The sequence below is a fragment of the Ovis aries genome, chromosome 25 (assembly GCF_016772045.2).
Source record: "Ovis aries strain OAR_USU_Benz2616 breed Rambouillet chromosome 25, ARS-UI_Ramb_v3.0, whole genome shotgun sequence".
Taxonomy (NCBI): domain Eukaryota; kingdom Metazoa; phylum Chordata; class Mammalia; order Artiodactyla; family Bovidae; genus Ovis; species Ovis aries.
In genome coordinates, this window is record NC_056078.1 from 42,157,125 (window position 1) to 42,184,289 (window position 27,165).

General features: G+C 44.8%; 1 protein-coding gene across 7 annotated transcripts in view; it reads left to right on the top strand.

The window, feature by feature from the left end:
- Positions 1-27,165, top strand: part of WDFY4 (WDFY family member 4) — a 267,801-nt gene that overhangs the window by 156,884 nt on the left and 83,752 nt on the right. For all 7 annotated transcript variants that reach the window (XM_042241016.2, XM_042241015.2, XM_042241018.2 and 4 more), the window contains 4 exons: positions 13,269-13,346; positions 17,271-17,477; positions 18,856-18,907; positions 21,859-22,022. In XM_042241016.2, the coding sequence (XP_042096950.1) occupies positions 13,269-13,346; positions 17,271-17,477; positions 18,856-18,907; positions 21,859-22,022 (501 nt within the window). The remainder of the gene's footprint in view (positions 1-13,268; positions 13,347-17,270; positions 17,478-18,855; positions 18,908-21,858; positions 22,023-27,165) is intronic.

Below are 27,165 nucleotides of genomic sequence, written 5' to 3' on the forward strand. Positions count from 1 at the left end.
GCTTCTAATCTGGACCTTCCCTCCTTCAACCTTCCGTGCACATCCATGGATCTTCTACCGTATCCCAGGCCTTGGCTTAAGGCCAGAGGATGCTGACAGCAACAAGTATGCCCTGACCCTCTAGGTGGGTGAAATAATTACGGTGTTAACAAGCTGAAGTCGAGCTGAGACTTGGAGGAGCAGGAGGAGGAGGAAAAGGAGGAGAAAGGATGTGAAGGGAGGTCCGTGGTGACGGAGGGGCCCCTCTAGACGCAAAGGAACTGTTGTGGGCCAGCTGCTGCCTTTGCGTTGTTACTAGAGTATCGTATCCTGTTTATGTTGATCCCATGTATGTGTTCATTTATATTCTGACTCACTCCCCAGAGGATTTATGGTATCTAATGTGATGCGTGCAATAAAATGAGGAAATGAAATCAGGAAAAATAAAACTCAAAGAGAAAGTCAATTCCTAGGGAATTAAGATCATAAATACGTGGTCCATAACGGCTCACAATCAGCTACAGCATGCCTGAGCTTTCTGGCTGTCCTTGTGGAGTGGGAGGCAAGATAGCTTATATGCTTATTCCTCACCTGGCAATCATGCTTCTGCCAAGAGGCAGAGAACGGGGACTTAGGGAAAACAAAGCTGGCGGTCCCTCCCAGAAGCTCACTGTGCCCTATCACACCGTCATCACCCTCACTGTGAGCTCCTAAAGACCAGGCCTCATGATGTCGTGTTCCTGATTAACAGCCATCGTGTGTTCCTAGACTGTCCAGGGGAGGCCTCAGACCCGTGCCCGCAGTGCAAGAGGCCTGGTCCTCTCTGTTTTTCTGAGTTTCCTTCCTGTGACCGTCTTGCACAGTGTTCATGCCAAATGGGCCCACTTCCGTGTTTTATCGTCACTCACCCTGTCTTCTCCCATCTCTACACTTGGGCGAATGTCATCCCATCTGCTTGGAAGAGCCTGCCCCTTCCATCAGACCAATTGCTTCTCCTGTACTTTAAAATCACTGTCCCTCCTGAAAGCCCTTTCCAGCCTGGCCGTGACCCTCGTGGCCACAGTTATCTCTTTTTCACTCGCATGGCTGCATCTATGCAGGACCAGCCTAAGGGAGAGGGAAGGGCTGGTGCTGATTATGTTAACTGTGAGTCATATGCAGCCCAGCAGTGGACACCTACTGGCAAGTCCCGGTGCGGTCCCCAAGAGAGCCAAGGTGAGCGGACATGTGCGACATCCTGGCACACAGGGATGTATACAGTCAGGGCTGTCATCCAGAAGATCCTAGTATGGGCCTAGATTGTATTCAGTCCTGTCTCAAGAGCTCAGGCTAAGGGTTCTGTCTAGATGTGGCCTGTGATTGGCTGCTGCTGGTCATAGTGGCCTTGTCTCTCTCCTTACAGTCTTCTGTAAGAAGAACAGGGAGCCTTCTCCATAAGCTCCAGCTGACCTGTTACTTCCGTTTGCATTGCCAGTTCCAGCATCCAGACTGTCTCAGTGACAGGCATTATTTGGAGTCAAGGAAGCTGTATTAGTTTGCCAGGGTTGCCTTAGCAAAGTACCGTGGACTAGGGGCTTCACCAACAGACATTTATTTTATCACAGTTCTGGAGGCTAGAAATCCGAGATCAAGGCATCTGTCTGCAGGTTGGGTTTCTCCCGAGGCCTTTCTCCTTGACTTGTAAATGGCCTTCTTCTCCTTGAGAGCATCCCTGGGAACTGCTCCCTTTCTTAGGAGGACACTGTCCAGATTGGAAAAGTGCTACTCTAAAAGCCTTTGTTTCAATTACCTCTTTAAATGCTCTCTCTCTAAAGTATCGTCACACTCTGAGGTACTAGGAGTCAGGGCATCACCATATGGATTTGAGGGGAACATAATTCAGTCGATAACGGCAACCGCAATTTCACTGTGTGTCCAGGGGAAAGTGTTTCCATGGGTTGCAGTCTCCAGGGTAGAGTCTCACATTCATCTCTCACTCAGACCCTAAGTCACTCACAATTTCTAAGCTTCTGCTCCTGCCCAAGAAGGTTTGGGTCTCCATGAGCCTCACCTCTGAGGATGAAGATGACAGAAACTTGCAAAGACCCAGCAGAGTTCAGGAAAGGTCAGCGTGCTGACGCTTCCCATCTGTCTGAGTCTCACAGAGGCTCTGATGCCCAAGGTAGAGACAAAGAAAAGGGAAGCTGTCTTCCTTGCAAAGACTCGGTGCCTGCAATTCCGCAGCTTTTGTCTTTTGCTACATGGGAGGTTTTTTTTTTTTTTTTCAAGTAGTCAGTCTCCATGTACTCATGATGATTGAATTTAATAAAAACATCACAGTTCAAAAAAGACAAATTGGAAACCTCCATTCATCTCAGAAATTAATATGTGAGTGAGCCTAACAAGAGATGCATTGCGCCGTGGTGATCTGCTCCCTCTTCTCCCGCTCTGGGCACCAGTTGTTTGTCATTATCGCCGGAAATATGATTATTACTCTGGTATGGCTCGACATTTATTAAGAATCCAGGGGCTTTGTCTCCAGAGTAGAGAAAAGTGCAATTATCTGGGCATTTGGAGGAAAAAGCATTTCCTGGCCTGAGTCATCCAAATAACTTTCCTCCACAGACACCTTGACCACAGCTTGCTGCAGACCCAGGCCATTCTGTCCCTTGGTCCCTATTTGCCTCTTTCGTAACCGACTGCTAATGCTTGGCGGGTACACACGTAGGCGTTATACAGGATTTGCTGACAAACAGGGAACGCATTTCATTGCTTTCTCATTAACTGCTCCTATCATCTAACTAAAACCACCAAGAACTTATTTTTGAAGGCAGACGATCTATCAGCCTTTATGTAGAGAAGGAATAACAGAAAAGTTAAATAGGTCACCTGTTTATTGAACATTTCACAACCAGGAAAATACAGGATCTCAGACGGGTTTAAACGTGGCGGGGGGAGTGAGTGCCAGAGCTGCCCAGCTCCTGCCTCTTGTTCTTTGCAGACCTGGCTGTCTTGTCGCCTGGCCCTCCTGGGCCTCATTCATCCTGACCATGAGGAGTGCTTCACTCCAGGCAGGGAGCGACCAGCTGCAGAGAATTTGTCTCAGAGAAGTGGCAAAGCTCACGAGCTTCATTTCAGTCTCTCAGACTTTTATCTATTGTCTCCATCTGCCAGGCCGCTGGGGACAGAGATGGGCAGTGTCCTTGGAAAATTTATTCTAGTGGGGATTCAGGTGAGCAAGCCAGTCACCGTGATGTGGAGTGACTACCTCTGCAGGGCCCACCACTCTGCGATGGGGCCCTCAGGGGGTGTACTAGGAGTGAGAAGAGTATTCCTGATAATTACTGGTTGCACCATAATAACAAAGGGCTTACACAGACAGGCTTTCCTTGGTTGCTCACTGCCACCCAGCTACTGGCACCATTAATCCAACCCCTCAGCCTGTACCAGTGGAGGAGAGGTGGCCAACACATGACCAGTGTGGCCAAGGAGAACGTGGGCCTTGTGGTGGAGGAAGCCCCTTCCAGATCCACAGTTCATGCTTGCCAGGATAAATGGGAGGGAGATCGCCTGAGTTTAACTCGAGCCTGTCACTTGTTTCTTTGGCCAGAAAAAAGAATCTGGATTTGACACTAAAATCAAACAGTGTGGTTTTGTTTTTCTTTTATGGATCATTAGTGCATATTTAGAAATCTTAAACAATTATAAAGAAAACTGCCTGCGGTGGAATCATGTTATATGGAGTTAAGTTTTAAAGCCTATTAATAAAATAAAAATCAAGTTGGCAACGATACTTTTCAAAGTCCCTTCGATTTTTGATAGAGAACAATAGCATTTGTGGTTTCGTGTATTCTGTACCGTCCTTTCGCACATCCATCAGGCAACTTTCCTGCCATTTGGGGAATGAATTACTATTTCTCTGTTAAAGTGTCTGGTGAAATGATTGGCTTGTGCAGTCTGGGGGGAACAAGACTTACCAAAAATCACTTATCTTCAAGCACAAGAATTATACTCATTGCAATGAATTGTTTACATCCAAGAAACATGTGGAACCATGTCCAACTGAGAAAACAGACTCATCTATTCCATCTCAGTTTCATCATGGGACTTAGGTGACAGGGTTGTGAGAATTCCATTGTATTTTTAATACCTTTTTTATTTTGGGATACTTTCCATGTACTTTTCGTATTTATATTCAACACGTCCCTATATCCTTTGCCCAATTTCCCCTGTTGTCCCTGTTATACGTTATCACAGCACATTAATCAAAGTTGGCATTGGTACATGACTAGTAATGAATCTCTAGGCATACGTTGCTTTCCCTAGTTTTCCTACTAATCCGAGAACCAGTGCAAGGCACCACACTGCACTCAGCCATCACGCCTTCTTAGTTTCCTCTGGACGCTGACAATTTCTCAGACTTCAATTATTTTTATGACCTTGACAGCTTGGAGCCGTACTGGCCAGATATTTCGTAGAGTGTACTTCAGTGTGGGTCTGTTAAACATTCTTCTCACAATTATCCTGAGGTCATGAATTTTTGGAAGGAAGACTGCAGAGGAGACACGTCCTTCTCATCATACCTTATCAGGTCAGGGGCGCCTGACACCCACACAGTATCATCACTGGTGACGTCAGCTCTCATCACACGATCGCGATGGGGTCTGCCAGATTCCTCCACTGTAAAGTTACTCTTTTCCCTTCCAGCCTCTATTCTTTGGCAGCAAGTCGTTGAGACCAGCCCATTCTTAAGGCAATTAAGCTCTGCCCCCTGACAAGGGAAATATCTATATACAACATTCTAAATTCTTCTGTTTGAAAGATTTGTCTCTTTCCCCCCTAATTCATTTATTCAATCTTTTATTTCTATCTGTAGAGACTCATCTATATTTATTTTATAATTTGGGTCATAATCCACCAGGCTTGTTATTTATTTTGTGGCTCAAATTGTTTGAGCTTTTTGCTCATAACATTTAACTGATTTCACACTTGCTTTCACTTAGCGCTCTGATCTTTTCTCACTGATCACAAATACATTTCAATGCAGTTCTACTATAACCCTTCCTAACACATTTCGCGTGTGTATTATTCAGGAAAAGTTATAGTACAGTAACAAACGTTCCCAAAACTGACTGCCTTGAAATAGCAAAGGTTTACTTCTCACGTGTGCCACACTATGAGTCGGTCCCGAGTCTCCCATGCCTTAACCTCACCCAGCGACACCAGCTCAGGGAGCAGCCCTTTAGAGCTTGGAGCACTGCCGTGACAGTTGAAAAAGGGCTTAGCAAACTGAGCCTGAGCCTTAAAGTTTCAGCCCGCCTCCCTGGCCTCACCTGGCTCAAAGGTGGCAGGAAAAGTGGTTATGCCGTGTATCTGCAGGAGGAAAGAGCTAGAAATATTCAGCAAATAGCACTAACGATCAGCACCCTGTGCTTTCTTTCCGTTTCCCTTTCCATGCAAATCTATACACATTTAATTGTTGTTAGCACGTTATTTTCTAACTTCATTTTTTAAAAAATCTCAATATATCAACAACCTGGTTCCGTATCATCAGAACCTTTTTGACACCAGGGCTGCAGTGAACGGTTGTATAGGTTGTGCACAAAGGCCCTTGGCCAGAGTGGCAAAAGGAAGCTGGAATCCAGCCTTGCTCCCACTGTTCAGCTACCCGTGCAGTTCCAGGGCAGCATCTGCTCAAAGGGGACACAAAGGTGCTGCACGCACTGGTGGCGGCCCTGTGTGAACGCAGTTTGTGGTGACTGCATAGCCTGACAGCAAGGATGAACCTTCCCTCCATGTGCTGATGTTTAAATTGTTTTATTTTGTGCTGCTATAAACAGGATGGTGGAAAATGTTGTTCAGTGACTATCTGGGCATCTATTTTATGATTTCCTTGGAGTAAGTAACTGGCAGTGAAAACGGTGGGTCAGAGGATGAAAATGACATCATATATGTTAACTCTGGTAGATACACTGGCGTTCCTCACCACTGAGTTCAGTCCCAGACCTTGCCAGAGTTGGCTGGAGAGGCCAGGGCTTACAGCTGTAATCGTGGTGCTAAGTTTCTGAGCCGGATCTGAGGGGTTGCGTTTAGATACTGGCTTTTCTCTTTTCTGGCTAGGCTATACCGCCGTGATTACAGGACTAATGATGCTTTAAGCAAACAATGTAATGACTGTCATCAGTGACAGCAGGGACTTCCTACGGGAGAGCTTGAACAGGAGGGTCACCAGCAGCTGGCCAGCCCCAGGGGTGCTCCTGGCAAAGGTGGGTGCCGCCAAGCTGAGGTCGGCTCACTTACAGGTGACCTTCAGATAGGCTGTGTCTTGCTTTCCATTCCAAGGTCTGATCTGTATCCTGTAGCCAAACCCTTCCCTAAGGAGGCGCTGGGACGGCAAGGCACAGGCTCTGTAAACCAGACCTGCTTTGCCTTTCACATCTCCAAACAGCCCTCTGAGACCCCTGGTTCTACTTCAAAGATTCTCGAACTCTTTAATACACAGGCAGTTGCTAAGCAAAGGCTATTTTGCTCCCATAAGCAACGCAGAGCTCTGCTCTGAATTTGTCCCCCATCCATGTGCCATATCCACTGCTGCCCAGGCAGATGAGCTTCTGCCCTTGAACCAGCCCAAATCGCCCTTCTCCTGTCTCCACATCCTGAGCGTGACAACTTGCCAGGGCATGGAAGTTCTTAGAGGTCCCTAGCAGAGCAGTAATTTGTTTAGTTCTGTGGTGACGCACAGGTGGAATCCATGCGGGAGGAGTCTTGGGGTGGCCTAAGACGTCATCCTCTGGTGCTGCCAGCTCCTGTATTGTTGGGGTCCCCTGTCCTCAGCTTCCTCTTCTGTAAAATGGGAATCATCGTAATATAGATTTGTCAGGTGGCTAAATATTAAACGTGGTAATGCGCATGGAAACTCCTTTCTCAAGTGCTATGTGGACAGTAGTTATTGGCTGGAATATTGAGACAGCAGACCAAAGGATGACAAATATTTGGGCCACTGACACTCCTATATACACCATTCAGGTGCCCTTGGTCAGGTCCCTCTCCCATCCGCCTAATCCACCATTCCAAGCCTTCCCCTGCTCAGCGCTCAAGGGAAGCAGAGCCAGAGTTTCCTCTACTTCTGCACTGAGATAGCACACTCCTGTTTGACAGAAGCTGCTCTGCGTCCAAGTTCCCCCAAGAGTTCTCTTCTCCTGCTGCACGTCTCCAAAGTATCATATTAGGAAAAAGACTGGGCTTTTGCCTTAAATGTAAAATTAGTCAGATTTGTCAGCATTCTATGTCATTTGCAGAGCTCGTAATGATTGTTACTTATAAATGTGCATAAACATGTAACAGCAATATTAAGGAAAATTTTGTAAACAAAAAAAGAGAGAAAGAAAGAAATCACCCTATTCCCACTACTCCAAAACATTAACTGGGGTTTTAAAATTTTATTGTTTTCATAGTTTTGAGTCTTTGTTGATAAACACTTTTCTATTTTATTGAACTATGAGACACATAGAAAAAAGTGTTCAAGTCACACATATACAGATTTAAGCATTTTCATGGAGTGAACATGTGACCACTACCCAGGTTAAAGAATACACCATTAATGGCTGTCTAGAAGCACGCCCAACTCCATGCCCCATTCTAGTCACTAGCACCTTCTACCCTCAAAGCAGACGATTTCCTGGCAGCTAACATACATCAGCTTTCTACGTTTTACTTTTATGTTTATGAAATAACGTGTATACTCTTCTTTCTGTTTTTTTTTTTCACTCCAAACTCTGTTTGTGATTTATCCATGTGATTTATCCATGTCATTTCATGAAGCAGGAGTTCATTTATTTTCATAGTGACCAAACAACATTTTCATACTGTTCTCAAACTTTTTGGTCTCAAGATCTGTTTACCCTCTTAAAAATTACTGAGATTTCAAAGAGCTGTTGTATCATATAGACTGCATCTGTTGATATTTACTGCATAAGAAATTAAAACAGAATTTTTAATGATATTTATTAATTCATTTAAAATTAGCAGTAATAAATCTATGTAATTTATATGTAAGCATAAATAACATTTTTTAAAAATTATATAATTTTTCAAAATTGTGAAAAGAGTGGTATTATCTTATATCTTTGCAGATTCTTTAATATCTATCTGGCTTAGTAGAAGGCAGATGGATTTTCATATCTGCCTTTTATTCAACTAGTTGTAATTCTTTTTTTTTTTGGATGAAATAAATGAAGAAAATCTGATCTTTAACAGATACAAAATTAGAAAATAAAGGAGTATTTTTTTGGGGGGCCACACTGTGTGGCCTTGTTGGATCTTAGTTCCCTGACCAGGGTTTAAACCCTCAGCCCCTGAACTGAAAGTGTGGAGTCTTAGCACTGAACCACCGGGGAAGTCCCAAGAAAGGAGAATTTTAATAAACTTTTCAGAAAATTATAGATATTATTCTTTGATACTACACCAAAGTTCAACAAGTAGTAGCTTCTTGGAAGTTATCCGAAACGTCTGTCAGGGAAATTTTTGTACTCTGTTACAGTAAAAAGTATTTATTATCTTGCAGTTTGAATGGATATTTTAACCCATTCATGATTTGGAACATGCGTATAACAAATAGTGAAAACATTGGTTCCCTGAGTCGAAAGATCTCCCAAATATTGATATGTTTCATTATGTAATGTGGAAAAATCATATTCATATACCACCAATCTTATCAGAAAAATATTTATCTACTGAGAAACTGAGAAGCTCATAAAGGCAGTTACAAGTTTTCCGACTTTCTAACATTTGAAATTTGAAAGCCCAGAATGTATTATAGGCAACGAATACTGTCAGTGGTTTTATTTTATATGACAGGTCCATTTTGTTCATTTTCAAGAAAATACCTGCCAAACGCCCGGGTCTTCATAGCTTCAGCTTTATCTGGCAGCCGTTCTTTCAAGGGCTTCCCCGGGGCTCATCGGTAGAGAATCCACCCGCCAGTGCAGGAGACAGGGGTTCTGTCCCTGGGCTGGGAAGACCCAGGAGAAGGAAACGGCAGCCCACTGCAGTGTTCTTGCCTGAGAAATCCCGTGGACAGAGGAGCCTGGTGGGCTACAGTCCTTGGAGCCGCCAAAGAGCTGGACTTGACTTAGCAGCTAAACAACAACAACATTCTTTCAAATAAAAATGTAGCTAGTAGCTAGCTCAGCTCACAACTCTAACAACTATACGAATGCTTGTCCTTGAAATGGCCGCTATAGTTTTTGGTATTCAGAAGTGCTTTGGGTAGATTTCGCATTTTGTCACATAGACTATTAAAAAGTGTATTCACAGACTGAGATTTCATACAGTTAATCCTGCACTTTTCTATCAATGACATTCTTAAGTGAAGACTTTTTTTCCTGTGAATTCCTACTGATGAGGACTGTGTAAATGATCACTACACAGTCGGTGCCGGTGTCTTGGTTTGGACTATGAAAATGGCTTCACTCAGCATGGCTTTTGGGCCATCAGTGCACATATCAACACAGTGAAAAAAGGCAAAGGTGTTCTGGTACTCTGAAAATATTTCTGACTTCACAGATCCCCTGAAAGGGTATTAAGGAGCCACTAGGGATTCAGGGACCACATTTTAAGAACCGTTACGATAGAGGATATAATATATGACTATATCATAATTTATTTATCCAGTCTATTCCTGATGGAAGTTTGCATTGTTCCCACTTTGGGGCTACTTCAAACACTGCTGTTATGAACATGCTCACATGTCTTCTGGAATACACATGCATGAATTTCTGTTAAGTATACACCTAGAAATGAAATTGTTGGTTCACTGGGTATGTGTATACTCACCTTTTAAGACACTACCAAACTATGTTCCAAAATGGTTGTACCAATTCAGCAGTGTAAGAGTTCCAGTTGCTCCACGCGATAATCAAAACATGACATTATTAGCTATTTGAATTTAGATATTCTTATTGTGGTTTTAGTTTATATCCTCCAGATGACAAATGAAATTGACCTCTTTGTTATATTTGTGTTGGTCATTGACATCTTTTTTAACGAAGTGCCTGTTCAATTTTTTCTTTTCAAAGATTTTCCATTGAATGTCTCTTTTTTTTTATCTTATTGATTTTTTTATCTTATCTGATTGATTTTGTACTCTGAACTAATTTTTTTTTCAAATGGTGAAGCTAGAGCCCTCAATGACTTTTTTAAAAAGTAAACTTTCTATTTTAAGAATTGTAGATTCACACACAATTGTAAGAAATGATACAGAGAGATCTCATATAACTTTTACCCAACTTCCCCCAATGGTATCATCTTGCAAAACTGTAATATAGCATCACAGCAAGGAATATCTCCATCACCACAAGAAGCCCCCTTTTTTGCCCTTTGTGGATTTTTTTCTCCCTCAGCATACTTCTGTGTGGATTCATTCATCCAGGTTGTTGTATGTATCAACAGTTCATTCTTTTTTATTGTTGAGCAGCGTTCCACATTATGGATGTTTCACCGTTTCTTTAATTATTCACCTATTTAAGGTCATCTGGGTTGTTTCCAGTTTTTGTCTGTTATGAATAAAGCTGCTATAAATGTTCCTGTACAGATTGGTTGTGTGAGTATAAGTTTTTCTTTCACGGGATAAATCCCCAGAGGTTACAACTTCTGGATCCTATGGTGGTTGACTGGATTTTTTAAAAAATCTACTGACTTGTTTTCCAGAGTGGCTGCACCCTGCATTCCCACCAGCAATGATGAGTGATAACATTTCTCTGTATCCTCATCAGCATTCATTGTTGCCATCTTTTAAATTTAACCATTCTGATAGAAGTGTAGTGATATCTCATTCTGGCTTTTATTTTCATTTTCTTAATGGATATTGATGTAGAACATAGCCCTCATGTGCTTCGTTGCCATTTTCATATCCTCTTTATGTCTATTCATATCTTTTGCACATATTCCAGTAGACTTTTTTGCACTGAAGTTTTAAATTTCTTCATATATTCCAGATATTTGTCCTTTGATGGATATGTGACTTGCAAATATTTTCTTCCAGATTGTAGCTAATTATTACATCATTTTTCTATGAGTTTTGTAGAGCAAAAGTTTTAATGTTGATGAGATCAAATTCATTGATTTTTCCTTTTCTGAATTGTGTTTCTGGTATAAAATCTGAACACTTTAGCAATTTGTTGAATGAGAACAATAAAAGCATACATCTTTGTTTTCAGTCTTAGAGAGAAAGGATTTATTGTTTTGCATTAAATTTAATGTTAGTTGTGAGTTTTTATAGATTATTTTTATCAGGTTCTCCTCTATTCCTAGCTTCCTGAGAGTTTTATAGTGAATGAGTGTTGAATTTTTTCAAATACTATTAAGCATCAATTGATATGATCATGGAGAAGGCAATGGCACCCACTTCAGTACTCTTGCCTGGAAAATCCCATGGATGGAGGAGCCTGGTGGGCTGCAGTCCATGGGGTCGCTAAGAGTTGGACATGACTGAGCGACTTCCCTTTCACTTTTCACTTTCATGCATTGGAGAAGGAAATGGCAACCCACTCCAGTGTTTTTGCCTGGAGAATCCCAGGGACGGGGGAACCTGGTGGGCTGCCGTCTATGGGGTCACACAGAGTCGGACACGACTGAAGTGACTTAGCAGCAGCAGCAGCAGATACAATCATGTCATTTTCTATTTTAACCTACTAATATGGTAGATTACAGTGATTACTTTTTGGGTATGTACCAGCTGTGCATTCTTGAAATAAACTCCATTCTGTCATTGTATGTGATTATTTTTATGTATTGCTAGGTTCTATTTGCTAATATTTTGTTTAAAATTTTTACATCTCTATTTGTGAAAGTTAGGTTTATTTTCCTGTAGTATTTTTGTCTGGTTGTGATATAAAGTTATAAAGGTACTGCTCGCTGCATAAAACAAATTGGGAAATGTACCCATCTTTTCTATTTTCTGGAAGACATTTTGTAAAATATATGTTAATTATTGCTTAAATATTTTGTAAAATCCTCAAGTGAAGTCATCTGGACCTGGAAATTTACTTGGGGAGAGTATTTAAATTATGAATTCAATTTCCTTAACTGTTACATGCTATTCCAAAGATCTACTTTATGTTGGTTGAGATTTGGTAGCTTGTGCTTTTGTAAAGAATTTGTCCATTTAATCTCACTTATCACATTTATGTGTATCTAGTTGATTGTAATATTCTCATGCTATCTTTTTAATCAATTTACATACACTGAACCATCCTTGCATCCCAAGGATACATTCCATTTCATCATGGTATCCGATTCTTGTGCTGTTGAATTGTTTGCCAGTATTTTATAGAGGACTTTTGTATCAGTGTTTATCATGGATATTGGTCTTTAGTGTTCTTTTGTGTGTGGTATTTTTGCCTGGCTTTGGTATGAGTGATGCTGGCCTCTTATGATGAGTTGAAAAGTATTCCCTCTTCTATTTTTTAAAAAAATATAATTAGGTTTGGTATTAATTCTTCTTTGAATGTCTGATAGAAGTCTCTGGTGAAGCCGTCTAGCCCTGGGCATTTTGGTGTGTGGAGGGGAAATATCTGATTGCTAGTTAGTCCCCCTATTTGTTATTGATCTGTTCAGATTTTCTAAGACTTATCTCTTTTCTAATGGAAGCATTTGGTGACATATACTTCCCTCTCAGCATTGTTTTAGCTATGCAACACAAATTTTGATATGTTCTACTTTCAATTTTATTTAATACAATATATTTTGTAAAATTTCCCTTGAGACTTACTTTTTGATCCATGGATTATTTAGAAGCATGCTGTTTAGTTTCCAAGTGTTTGGAGATTTCCTGTTACTGACTTCAGATTGATTCTGTTATGATCAGAAAATGTATTTTGCACATTTCAATTTTTTATACATTTGTTGAAGTTTGTTTTGTGGTCTGGCATGTAGTTTGTCTCAGTATATATTTTTGGGGAGCTTGTGTATTCTACTATTTTTGGGTGACTTATTCCATAAATATGTTACTTGAACATTTTTTTAGAATTCCCTTTTGACTGAAGTATTATGTTCTAGCTTTTCTAGTTATTCTTGGGAGGAAGATTTATCTGCTATAACCTGGTTCAGTGTAGTTAGAGGTAAAAGTAACCCGTAAACATGTCTGGGAATCAGAATGTGTGTGTAACAGCGTAGGTGATTCATGTGTTCATGAGGTTGTGAATGATTTGACCAACAAGACCGTTACTTCCTCTGGCGCTTGGCCGGAGCAGGAAGTTCTCATCTAAAATCTCGATCGTTACTAGCTGTGGCTTGTTCTCTCTCTCCTCCAGGACTTTGTGTCATGTATTGAGAACCACAGACGAAGAGGACAAGAACTATATGCATCTCTATACAAAGATCACGTACAGGTGAGAAGCAAGACAGTATCTTTCTCTGTACAGAAGACTGGAATCCACCTTGAACGTGAAATAAAGATTCACGAGAGCCTTTGGCTTAAACTCTAAATTGGCTCAGACAATAGCTGATCATCAGTGAGTCAGTTCTACCTGCAAGACCTATGCCATGGAATTTGCATCCACAGTGACAGCGGCTGAGGACATAGGCAGTGTGCCCATTCACGTATCTGCTCATTCATCTGCTAGTAAATAGGCATCAAGAGCCCAGGGCGCCTTGTGCTGGGAGCTCGGGGCATGGCTCTGTTATCTGTGCCTCTGGACAGGCCCTTGCAGGTCAGTGTCTCACTGTTTGAATTCACCAACTCCATTCAGAACTAGCAATACAATTAATAAATTCAGTTGCCATTGGGGGGAAAATAAGACGAGTCATTTAGGATTGCATCCTTTCTTTAGGAATATCCCTCATCACACGTGTTCCATTTCAAGACAGACAGCATTGTTTATCTAAACTTTCAAATCAGCATCTGTTCAAGACCAGTGACCATTTCTCTTCCTGTGGTTGGAAATGCTTGGAAGATTTGTTCATGGCTAGGAGAGTTGTGCTCTGTGGTACTTGGTGGATTTCTGCTGAAATGTGAAAGACGGAAAGTTCATGGGAAAGGACAGAACCTCAGCAGAGGCTCTGAGCCCAGAAGGCAAGGGTCCAGTCTCCTGGAACATCAGCCGGGCTCATTTTCAGCATGGGGCCTGTCTGGGGCTCAGAGAGTGCTTGAGAAAGTTGTGTAGAGCTTTACTGTTGATTGAGGTATTTTTGAGAAAATCAGCATTTTGAGGCTAATCCATAAGGACACTTTCCAAGTGTTTAAATATTTAAGACAGATTGTTTTGATGTTTTAAAGGATGCAGATGTTATCACTGTCTGACAGAGATGATGGGGTCTGGAGCGTTCACCCTGCTTTCTTTTAAACAACAACACACTTTCCCAATGTAGCCTCGCTCCACTTCCTGAGAAGTCAAGTCCAAGGTCTGAAGAGAAATCAGGCCCATGAAATATGCCGTGTTCTTCAAGGACAGCTTCTCCTAAGTACACTCCGTGAGGTCCTCCCAAGAAGGTGGAGATAATGAGATTCAGGCCCTCACCCACACGGCTCTTAGTAACAGGTTACATAAAACTTCTCCAACTGGGCATTTTACCTGCACCCACGAGGTCGCTGGAGACGCAGGTGCTCACGACATGATGCAAGTGGCCTGCCTGCAAGCTGCGTCCACCCCGGGTGCAGACACTTCCTGCGCTTTCTCCTGCTGGACGTAAGGTTGCCAAGAGCAGGGCTGTGGCCTTGAGTATGTACACATCCACCTCTTTGCAGTCTGCTCTGTGTGGGCTCCCGAGACCCTAACAGTTCCAGTCCCAGTAAGTGATGCTCACTAGCCCATCCTATAGCCATTCATCACCCACCAAAGTCAGGTCAGCCGTACTCCAGCACTGGGGCTGGAGGCAGACACGGGCTGGTTGCCAAGAGGAAAGCCACAATGAGGCTGCCCAGGAGTTTCTGTTCAGCCAAGACCATAGCTGCCTCTAATCCGCCAGCGTCCCTGCCTCTGGGCCTGATGTGGCATTTGGCCTATTCGAGGCTTGAACTGGAAGAGGGCTTCACCCTGTGCACAGGCATGGGCATTGCGGACACCGTGCAGGTGCGGAAGCTCAGGGCTTTTGCTTCTTTAGTCGCGTCATGTTCTCAGTCCTGGGACCACATACAGCCTTCGATGATGGATTAAACAATTGCTCATCTCTGAGGGATGAGTGAGCGATCCTATCACCGACACTCGTATGTCTGACTGCAGATATTCAAAAGAACACATTCGCCCTGCAGTGAAGACTCAGGCGGACGTGAACCGCCAGGGTGCACAGATGGAGCCTTAAGGTGGAAGGGATGACCTTAAAAGAGTAATTTGCAGCTCCAGATGGACAACCCAGTAGCTTGGGATCGTTCATCCTCTGTGAAGCTCAATATGGAACTACAAATGCAACAACAGTCTCCAAGGAGCTGAAATATTCTCCCCAAACAAGTGTTCGTTTCATATAACTAAATCCACATAAAAGACTTTGGATGGCCATTATTTTCCTGGAGTCTTTTATTAGAAAATTGGAGTACTTGTAAAATGCTACGATCATTTTGGGTATGAATTTAAGAACTGTGGAGAAACAAAGTAATCTTGTTTTGAAATAAGATTTGCTTTATTCACAATAATAATACTAACTGCTGAAGTTTGTGAGGCACCATATTAAACTCTTGAAAATATTGTCTCATTCGATCCTTATATAATCCCATGGTTTTATTATTGCCGTAATATTACTAACCAAATTTGACTGATGAAGATTCTGAGTCTCCTGCAAATTTAGTGGCTAGTGAAAAGCAGAAATATTGGGACAACCCAAGTTCATCTGACACCAAAGGCTGTGTGCTTAGAACTATACCATCTGTCTTGTTTTTGAGACAGTTTGCAAGCTCTGAGAATGATTTTCCCATTTAAAGTGGTCCAGATTTTCAGGGTCTACCTCTAAGCCTGCCAGTCTTTGAAGTAATCCTGGCAGAAAGTAGGATTTAATAAAATGACACCAGGGCCCTAGGAAAGGACTCAGGCATGCAGGCTGAAGCTAAAGGCTGTGCAGTCAGACAGACTGGGTTTCAGTCCTGGCTTGGCCAGCTGCTGGTCGCCATGGGGAAATCACTTCTCCTCTTCTAGACTTCATTCCTTCGTGAGGATAATAGAGATTACTTACAAGTTCCCGCATTCACTTTCAGTGTCATTGTGTGGAGGGGATGAAATAGAGCAGGTAAGGGGCTCAGCCTAATATATGACAATGAGTTTCTTCTCTATGTCACATTTATAAGGTCTGTGCTTCTTGTCATTAACACTTTCACCTTTCAGCTTTCTGAAAAATTAAAATGTAGGCTGCATGCCGTCAAATACATGAATAGTTGCAAAAGTTTGCCCTGCAGACAAAGGTGATTCTGCTGTCCAAACTGAATTGAAATGTTTTCTTGAAAGATGATGTGGGGAACTTCAGTGTGGCATACAGAGGCGGTCTGGGGCACTGATGTACTTTGTTAAAGGTTTGAGTTATACTCTAGCAGAAGATGCGGCCTTCCCCAGTAGCTCAGTGGTAAAGGATCTGCCTGCAATGCGGGAGACATAAGAGACGTGGGTTCGATCCCTGGGTTGGGAAGATCCCCTGGAGGAGGAAATGGCAGCCCACTCCAGTATTCTTGCCAGGAGAATCTCATGGACAGAGGAGCCTGGTGGGCTACAGTCCGTAGCGTTGCAAAGAGTCGGACACGACAGGGTGACCGAGCACAGCAGAGCCCCAGCAGAAAGGACAACAGTCAAGTGCTACATATGCGAACTACGAGGGCTTCACAGGTGTTAGGTGGGGTTGTGTTCACTAATGTCAAAGGTTTGGGCTTCCGTGAACAGCCTCATCGCACCTTCAGTCCAGACACTAGAAGGAGTGCCTTCAGTAGGAGTGGGTAGGGACCATGGTAAAATCCCCTGTCTACTTTGAAGGGCAGGGGCTATGGCGGCTGCTGTGTCTGTTCTGTCAAATAGCTCCCCAGTCCTCAGATGAGTAGTATGGGGACCTCTGGACAGCGCAGCACACAGCAGTCACGAAGCTCTATGGGCCAAAGGGCAGAGGATTTTTCTCCTCCTTGAACCTGAGTTAAATGGTCTCGAAGCTGGACAAACTGATTTCTTCTCCTGACCTGGTCCTGGCTCCAGAGATTTCACTACACACCCTGCAGATGCTTGTGGCTGCCTTTAGAGGTTATTTTCTTCAGGCAGTTACGAGGGGCTTGGTCTGTTCATCCCAGGAGGTTGGGGGCCAGGCCGATAAGGAGCTGTGTCCAGGAGTGATGCTATACTTCTGCTTCCCAGAGACGGAGATGTGGCAACATCAAGGCGGCCAATGCGTGGACCAGAATCCAGGAGCAGCTTTTTGGGGAGCTGGGCTTGTGGAATCAGATGGCAGAAGCCACACCCTGCTCCCAGTGGGAACTGGATTGGAGAGAAGGACCCGCTCGTATGCGGAAACGCATCAGACGCTTATCTCCATGGGAGGCCCTGAATCAAGAAAGGCTCAAGGTAAGAATCAGATGCAACAAGAGAGGATGCTTCCAGACAGGAAATGTGTAGGGAGGTGTCTCCTTAGCTTCTCCATCTGATGTTTCCATCAGGAGGGCTTTGGCATGAACAGGGAGGAAAGAGAATGTCGGCAGATAACTGTAGGAGTGCTGTGATGTATTCTTGATGCTGTTTGACAGAAGAATCGCTAATTCCCCAAGTACATAGAAGGGATGCTTTAACCACAGTCTGAATGAATGTAGATATGAGTGGTTCAGCACCAACCCCACCAACCTAATACCATGCTGACATCCATAAAAGTCCATTAGAATGGTCTGGATGCCAGCTTTTGGAAAGATCAATGTGATGGACATAGTCTGCGTGCCCAAGTTATGTGTCTTGGAGCAGTCATAACTAGCCCTTGTACGGGCATTACTACGCAGGCAAATCCCATATCAAGTACAGTGGAAATAGCTGGAACTCAGCTGTTTATGCAAGCTCGAGCCTGTGACCCATTTAGTCCAAATGACGCTGAAACTGGATTAGATTCCCAGGCAAGAAAATCTGGACAGTCCCTGGGACTTGGCTGCAATGAAGCTTGGACTCTCGGTCAGGCTTATGTTTGTGCCTTTTAAATGATGAAGAATTATCCTTGGATTGGTAGTGAATATAGGAAGATCCTGTTAACAGCATTTCATGTTCTCACTGAATGATCCTGGTTTAAAAGATTCTGAAAAGCTGTCTGTCCAAACCCTGGAACTCAAGGTGTTTTTTTCTGCGTTCACCTGAAGTTACAAGGTTGGGTTCATTCTCTAGTCCATCTCCCCAGAACATTTTACCCATGCTAAATCCTTTGTGAAACCTAATGAAGAATTATATTTAATTTATTCCATAGACATTTTAAGTTTTAATGTATTATCAGCAAACATCTGGCGGTACATAGTATTTTTCCCTCAAACACATTCCTTAGGAGATGGAGGCAGAAAAAGTCAGCCTACCCATGGTGCTGATGGCAAGGCTAAAGGCTGGCTGTGGAACCTGGCCTCTGGTCTCTTGGGCTGCACCAGACCCTGTCTCTGGTACCCCCTCCAGGGTGGCCCATACCACAGACAGCCAGGATGCTCTCTACTCCCACCTGGCATATCTTTGGTAATTACTGTAAATCTGACTTAATGGAAAATTGTGGGTTTTTTCTCCTTTGACTCAGGAACATTAATATTTGCATTTTATTGTGGTCCTTTAGGATTTGGCATTTCGTTCCCCTTGCATCTGAGTCTTGAGTGTATGAGTGATTCGAGAGGGTCAAATGTGTGTGTGTGTGTCTGTGCAAACCTTTGGAATGGGGGCTGGGGCACATAGGTATCCAAATCTAATTTCTGTTTCTCTGGTTTTATTTTAGGAAAGCCAAGACAGAAATGGCAATGTTTCTCAGATAAACACTGAACACCAAGGTATTCAATTTATCTCTTTTTTAATTTAATATTTAAACCAATTTCTTTCTTTATTTAACATCTTCTTAAAGGTATCAAGTTAATATATTGTAGGAAAAGAATGCTGCAAGTCCAGAGTCGAGAGTGCAAAGCCTTTCATCTCCGTGCTCTTGCAGACATGAGTACTCTATTAAGGAAAAGATTTGGGGTTTATGTTGCAACAATAAGAACTTTTCTCAGGAAAATTATCTTGTCAGTTTTCTCTGTGAAGGAAATCTCAAAAGTGCCCTGCCCAGTACAAATACATGTTCAATATGTAACCTAAAACACCTCGGAGGAAAACGGGAAAATGTTTTAGAGCAAAAGTGGATGGAAGAGATATTTAATACTTACACTGAATTCTCTGATTATAAAGATGACAGATATAGTGGTCATTATTATTTCTCCAGTTTGAAAATGTACTTTGGATTCCTTATGTTTATTTTTTAGATAATGCTCATGGAGGAACTTGGTTGAATTGATATGTTGATAATCTAGTTTGTTATCAGAGATCATTTTGCCCCGTACACTTCCAGGTGAAAGTGAAAGTCACTCAGTCGTGTCCAGCTCTTTGCAACCCCATACAGTCCATGGAATTCTCTAGGCCAGAATCCTGGAGTGGGTAGCCTTCCTTTCTCCGGGGGATCTTCCCAACCCAGGGATCGAACCCACGTCTCCCGCATTGCAGGCGGATTCTTCACCAGCTGAGCCACCAGGAAGGCCCGGACACGTCCAAATTCACACAAATACACACTCAGACACACGCGCTGTGTTTCAGTTTTGTGTTTCCACCAAGGATGTGCCTTTTGTTTCAAACACTCCCTGTCTGTAAGTTTCACTGTATCCTAGGCTGCAGCTAACGTCACCTCCCTAACCAAGTGACAACTTCCTGGAGCTGATTAAACTTGCCTCATTCTGTGCCTCAGCACCGGAGTTTGTGTGGAGCTTGCTGTCTGGCCAGTCTGCAGTCAAAAAGCCCAGAAATAAGGATCTTGAACCCTGACCCTGTGTTGATCTGGGGGTCCCACTGTAGCGCAGAACTTGGGATGACATTGTAACACCCCTTTTTTGGTTTCTCTTCTTTTCGGCCCAAGCGCCATTGCCCTAAGGTTAGGGGGACAGTCTGCCTGCTCTCTGTCTCAGAATGGGTGGCTGCAGAGGGTGCAGGGGCAGAAAGCAGGGGCTGAGGCCACGGGCTGCTGGGCCCCCTCGCTCACCACACAGAGGGCCCCCCTGGTCGCCTAGGACCCCAGGTCTCTCTGCGTTTCCAGCATGGACCCCCAATTCCCAGTAGGGAGCTGAGGAAGGGGAAGGGAAAGGGGTGTGACTGTCTGCCATGCCTCCGGGGCTCCCGTCCCTGCGCAGTGTTCTCTTTGCCTGGGGAAAGTCCGTGATGACTGTCGCTGTGAGCGGCAGGCACTGTCACACAGCCAGATATGAGACGCCCAGGTGGGGAGGAGTTCAAAGAGATGAGCATCCTGGCACAAAGAAAATGACCAGAAGGCCCCTTGACCTGGCTGCCATGTGCAAAGCGCTGCTCAAGGCAGGCGGCCCCCAGGACAGGGTGGAGGAGCAAGATCTGGAGATATAGGCGGGTCTGTGCTTAGCTGGTACCCAGGTGCATGCATCCAGGAGTGCGTCCTCAGGAAATAAGTCTGTATGTACACACACTGATTGCAGCACAGTAGATTTCGGTAGTACAGAAATAGATAGTAGTTGTATTTCTAAAAAATAGGGAACAGGTTGAGTGTTTATGGAAGTCACACAATAGATTATTACACAGCCACTTAAGTTGCTTTCTAAGAACTTTTAAGGGAATAAGAACGTACTCATAGCATAACATTTTTTGAGCAAAAATTTAGAAAAGAAAAGCTATAAATTCAATATAATTCTCATCATGTCCAAAATTTCACGTGTGCATACATATACGTGGGGCTTTCCAGGTGACTCGGTGGTAAAGAGTCAGCCTGCCGATGAGGAGAGGCAAGAGACACGGGTTTGACCCCTGGGTCAGGAAGATCCCCTGGAGGAGGAGGTGGCAACCGACCTCAGTATTCTTGCCTGAAAAATCCCATTGACAAAGGAGCCTAGTGGGCTACAGTCCATGGGATTGCAAAGAGACAAACACAGCTGAGCATGAACATACGTGTATTTCTGCACATATACATATGTGTACAGAAACGATATAGAAGTACACCAAAGTATGGCCAGTGAGGGCAAACAGCCCAGAGATGAACGGGACTCTTGCGAGGGACTTGGTGCAGATCTTGCCTCAGATGTTAGTAGCCACATGACCTTGAGTCAAATAATTAGCCTCTGTCAGTATCTTCATTAGTCAAGTGACGATGGAACGGAACCTACCGCCCAGGCAGGAGCAGAGGGAAATGCCGTTCAAGGGCCCGGCGCAGAGAAAGAGCTCTCTAAATGAGAGCTGCAAAGTCTTGTTATTTGCACTCTCTCTGGGCTCATGGGCAATATTTGTTTTATTTTCCACAATTTTTGTATTGCTCCCAATTTCATGTGTTTTCCAAGGATACTTTCCATAATTAGGAGGAAAAAGGTCACTTTTTAAAAAGAGTGAACAAAGTGAAGTCGACAAAAAGCAAATCCTGGTGACCCTCTAGGGAACTGCTTTACTGATTAATGAAGGTACATTTTGAAATGTCGCCCTGTGATCACTGGAGATGCTAGAGCAACCGGGCTTAGGTACACTTTCTGGAGTAAATCAACCTGCTGGCATGATCAGCTCACACTGAGGTCAGAGGGGTATGTCCACTTTCAGAAACAGTGAGGGACACCCTGGAATCCACACTGTTCACGGCTGCTCTGAGACTTTGCAGTTCCTCCCAGGGCCTCGGGCCTAGGCTACACACTTCCCTCACGATGCAAGGTGGCCCATGTCCAAACCACATGTCCCCTTTCTGCTGTTGCAGATGAGCTGACACTGAAGGAAGGCGAGAGCGAGAGAGACGAGGTGGTGGACTGCACCCAGCTGACCTTCTTCCCCGCCTTGCATGAAAGCCTGCACTCCGAAGATTTCTTAGAACTATGTCGGGAAAGACAAGTCATCTTACAAGAGCTTCTTGATCATGAAAAGGTAACACAGCCCGTCACAATTACTCTTTAAAGATTATCAGACATGAGAGAACTCAACTTTTTGCATTCACGTGGGAGGTGATATCTCTATTCACCATAAAAAAGTGAAGGAGCAAAAAAACCCAGCATACTCCTAAATTTATGGGCCCAGAGCAAGTGTGTAAATGCCCAATATGCGCATCAAAATGTGTAGATGTAAAGCATGTTGCTAATCTGTTACATGAAATATGTTCTAATGTCCTACACTGACCTTCATAATAATCTGGGAGGCCAATTTCAACTTAGAATTCTTGACTTCTTGTGGTTCAGCATCTTGGTCCCCTGCTCGCAGCCTGACCACCCTGAGGGTTGATCCCACACCTTCATAAGAGGCCTTGGTGGATGTGTTTGGACACTGACCCCTTTGTCCCAGCTGTCCCCACACTCCTCACCCTGAAATCAGCTCCCCTTGGCCACCTCTCAAGCCTAGAGGAAGCATACTCATGGCACCGTGAGCCTCGGAACGGTGGGCCTGTGCGTGGTGTGCGCAGCCAGGAGGCAGGCTGGGCAGTTAGCAGGGAAACCTGTGGTTGGGAATGCCTGGAGCTGGGCTGTGGGATCCCAGCTGTGGGAGCTGGAGCTGGGCTGTGGGCTCTTGGTGTGCGTGACCTCTGGGTATGCCTGGAGGAGGGTTAGGGGTTCTCCCTGAAGTACAGGCACAGAGGTGGGCTCTCTTACACAAATCTAAGTATGGAAGATGAAGCACATGTCTTAAAGTAACACAGGACTGAGCTGAAATCGCAACATGGCCACATACTACATAAATGGCTGGCTACTTCACCTCCGTGAGCCTCAGTTACTCTCATCTTTAGTGTCGCAGCCATAGCAACCATCTCACAAAATGCTCATAAGGCTTAAATGGAATAATGGAAACGAAGTGACTGGTGCAGAGCCCAGCTCACGTGAGGTGGCTTATTAAAGACCAGTTCTCTTCCCTTTTCAAAGGCCGTCTATCTCACCTATCAACACTCCTGTCTGGGTTACTATGCATGTGAGTGAAGAAGAGGCCCCAGGAAAGCAGAGGAGTGGGCAGGGCAGGGCCAGAAAGTCATGCAGGGTCTACGCAGAGGTGAATGCAGGAGAGCTGAGGGCTAGCCTGGCCACAGGGTAGAGAAGGGCAGAGCAGAGCTACGGGCCACTGAGTAAGCAGCCTGGGTTTCCAGGCACAGGCGACAAGCTCAGAGAGTCTGTGATGGGTTTCAGCAAGGAGCGGAAATTGAAGCCTGTCCCTTCCAGGGGCAGGTTCCTGGGAGAGACTCCTGGAGGGTGTCAGATTGGGATTTGCTCCTTCGAGGCATTGGGTAAAAGGGCTGGCTTGAGGTGCATTGGCCTAAGGGATGACTGCAGAGCTTCTACCACGTTGCTTAGTTGCTTTCAGATCTGGGTAACAGTTCAGTCAACACAGTCCTGGAAGAACAAGGTCGTTATATGTGCTTAACCCGCAGCTTTCAGCCAGAGAGCACACTTGCACGCCCCCATCGTACCTGGCCACTGCGCCTCTGCTCATGCTGGCTCGTCTACGTGCAGTGTCTGCGTGCTAGACTCCTGGCGGCTGACCCGCCGAGGCCCGTCTTGACCGGCCCCCAGTCTGAGACCTAGAGCGCTGTCTCTCCTTCCTTCCCTGTGTCCCCTGCCCACTACCTCTCCTACCTCTGCCCCTGGCATACAGGCTAACCTTCACCACTCCACCTGTCTCTCTCTCTCTCACTGTACTGATGCTCATTTATGGAGGGACTCCCATTTCTTCCTGAGGTGCCCAACTAGGGGCCTGCCTAGAGAAGCCAGCGAGTGAACACTGGCGAGTGAATATGCATTATGAGTGTGTGTGTGCCAAGTCGCTTCAGTTGCGTCTGACTCTTTGTGACCCGTGGACTGTAGCCCACCAGGCTCCTCTGTTCATGGAATTATCCAGGCAAGAGTACTAGAGTAGGTTGCCATGCCCTCCTGCAGGGGATCTTCCCGACCCAGGGATCAAACCCACATTTCTTACGTCTCCTGCACTGATAGATGGGTTCTTTACCACTAACGCCACCTGGGAAGCCCCGAAGATTTATTACATTTATTATATTTATATATGTATTTATTCTATTTACATTCCTTTTATTTTATTTATGGAAGTAGTGTTAGTCTACTGTATTAAGTTTAAAAAATGGATATTAAAACATATATATGTAACATATATATGTTTATATGTGTGTATACGTATTCATAATATCCAGCTGCTGAGTGCTAACAGCTGATAACAGTTTGAACACATCATCTCTTAATTTGTTCATATAGGTAAATGGATGTTTAGTAACTGCCTAGTCAATTGAAAACAGCTAGGAGATCAATGCTTTCTTACTTTGAAAACCTTTCTTTGCTTTATGCTCTTAAAGGATCGTGTGAAGCAGTGATTCTCAGCATGGGGCAGCTTTACTCCCAGGGGCCATTGCCAATGCCAGCAGACACGTGTGGTTGTCATGCCTTGGTGGGGGAGGGTTGCTCCTGGCCTCTAGCGGGCAGAGGCCGAGGATGCTGCTTCACATCCTCCAATGCTCGGGAGAGACGAGACTGACTATTCGGCCCCAGATGCCCACAGTGCCAAGGTGAGCAATCTTGATATGAAGGATGCATATTGCCCAGATTATTGAGCCCTAGCCATCCCTCCCTACCTCCCTGATAGGGTAAGGAAGTAGGGGATTATGTTGTCTCCATATTGGCATGTAATTCTTTATATTGTGTTGATAGGAAGAGAGCAATGGCGATACTTTGTCTTCATTTGGTATATTAACTTTCTATTGCGGCCATAACAAATTACCAAAATGTGGTGACTTAAAACAACACACATTTATGATCTCAAAGCTCTGAGCACAGCATAGCTCAGCTGGTTTTCTGCCTAAGAGTCTCACATGGGCTGAAACTGAGGTGCTGGCAGGGCTGCGGGTCTCTCTAGAGACTCTGAGAATGAATGCGTTTCCAAGCTTGTTCAGGTGTTGGCAGGATCCAGTTCTACGATTCTGTAGGACTGAGGTCCCTGTTTTTGGCTGGCTGTTAGCCAGGGCTTATTCTGAGCTGCTGGAGGTTGCCCACATCCCTCCCTTGTGGCCCCCTTCCTGCATCTTCAAAGCCAGCTGCAGTGGCCTTCTCACCCTGCACATCTCTCCAACCCCCTTCTGCCTCATCTGCCCTCTCCTTCGTCTCCCCTCTGCCTCCCTCCTCCACTGAATCTATCCCACCAACTGTCCCACCTTCCTCTTCAGCTGCTAAGGTCTCATGGGAATTGGACCCACTAGGTAATCCAGGGTAATTTCAATATTTTAAGGTCTACTGATTTGCAGTCTTAATTTCATCTGAAATGAGTAATTATTTCCAGCCCTTCAAGTAGCACCTGGGTTAGTGTTTAATAGGATAGTCAGGGACAAGGCTCTTGGGGGACATCTTTGTCCCCAAATACTGCCTGCCACATTTGGTACCACTGAGGGTCCACATCTCACCTAATCCATGTTCCTACCTTCCAAGAAGAGCTTCTGTGAACAGCGTGACTCCCAGGTGCTTGCCAAGACTGACCAGGTATCTGCAGCCCTGGCTGGGCTGGGCTGAGGGCAAGGTCTGAAGTTTATAGTCACAGTCAGTGCTTGTGGAGGAGCTGGAAGGCTTTGAGCAAATACTGAAAATGTATTTGCTCCACTCATGACGAAGGTTGGAAGCTGGAATGAGCATAACAAAGGGTTATGAGCGTTCACCGAGTGCCTGAGGCTGGGAACAGATAACGAAGGGTTATACGCCCGGCCTTGAGGCATTCGAAGGCTTCCTTCTGACCACCTGTTTCTGAGAGCAAGGACTGTTGTTTCATGATAAGACTCCCTTTAGAGTTTTCGCTAAAGCTATGTTATGGCTTGGGCGGTGGGAACTGTATTTTATGCTTAAGTGCTTTGATGTTTATCTGAAATGGCTACGTGCAAGTCTGTCTTATGCTCTATTCCCTGAAAATTATAAAACTACACAATTGGATAATAAACTTTGTCAGTCCACTAGAGGCTGTCCCTGAATGTCCTTTTCAGAGTGCGGTTCTCCAAGCCTTACAGGTGTGATACCAGCCTGGCCTGTGCAGCGAGTACTTGCTTTCAGTATTTTTGCTAATTGTCTCACACTGCAGCACTTCACTCTGGGATCTCGGTGGGGGAGCCAGAGCCTGAAGCCCCCAGGTGGCTAACTTTCCCAGCCTCTGAGAGGCAGGCCAGGACTAGCAAGATGCTGTTCTCCTCTCCTCCCCTGCCTGTACTTAAACTTCAGTCTTTCTGGGTCTCTGTGTCGTACAGCAGGAAGCTGTCAGAATGCTTCACGTGGCTCGTGACTCTAGGCTGTGCAGACAGGGGTGTGTGGGGGCCAAAGGAGCGTGAGGTGCTGAGCAGCTGCAAGCAAGATGGTTCTGAACATTATCAAGACATTTGTTCTTTGCACAGGTTGTTTTCATCCATTTTGTTGGGTTGTGCTCATTGCCTCTGGCTTTATGGTTAGTTGTGGAAGAGACTCTTTTCTGCTTCAGCTGAATTCCTGCAGGGTCAGTGGACCAAACCCCCAGATACAGCCGCTCCCTGAAGAAGCTCTAGGAGACAGGCGAGGGCCCCATGGGGACAGGCTCCCTGGGGGCAGAGTGGGCAGGGGCTCTAGTCTGGCCCCGGCTCCACCTCTGCGACTTACACTGCGTGCCCCCACCCTAGACTCTGTGCCAGCCACCAGGAGCTCTCAGTGGCTTGTACCTGCTGTTATTACTATGACCGTGGCTCTTCCTTTAGGAGTATCTTAGGATTTATTCTTTCAGTCCAAGAAAAAGGGGGAGATGGGATATGAACTCTGAACACCAAGCAGTGACCTTGAGGAAGTGGGGAAGGGCCTGTCAGTGCAAACGAAGAAGGGCTCCTCTGTGGACTGCGTGGAACCCCAGACAGGCCTCCTTCCAGCAAGTCAGGGTTCTCATGGGTTCTGCTCTGACCCGCCGTTCCATCCTGCATCATCTCAGCAGGAAAGAGATCCGCTCAGACCTGGATTCTCTCAGCCTGTCCCAGCTCTGCACTTGCCCAGCCGAGGAAGGGAGACTTGTTGCACTGACTCTAGAACCGTGG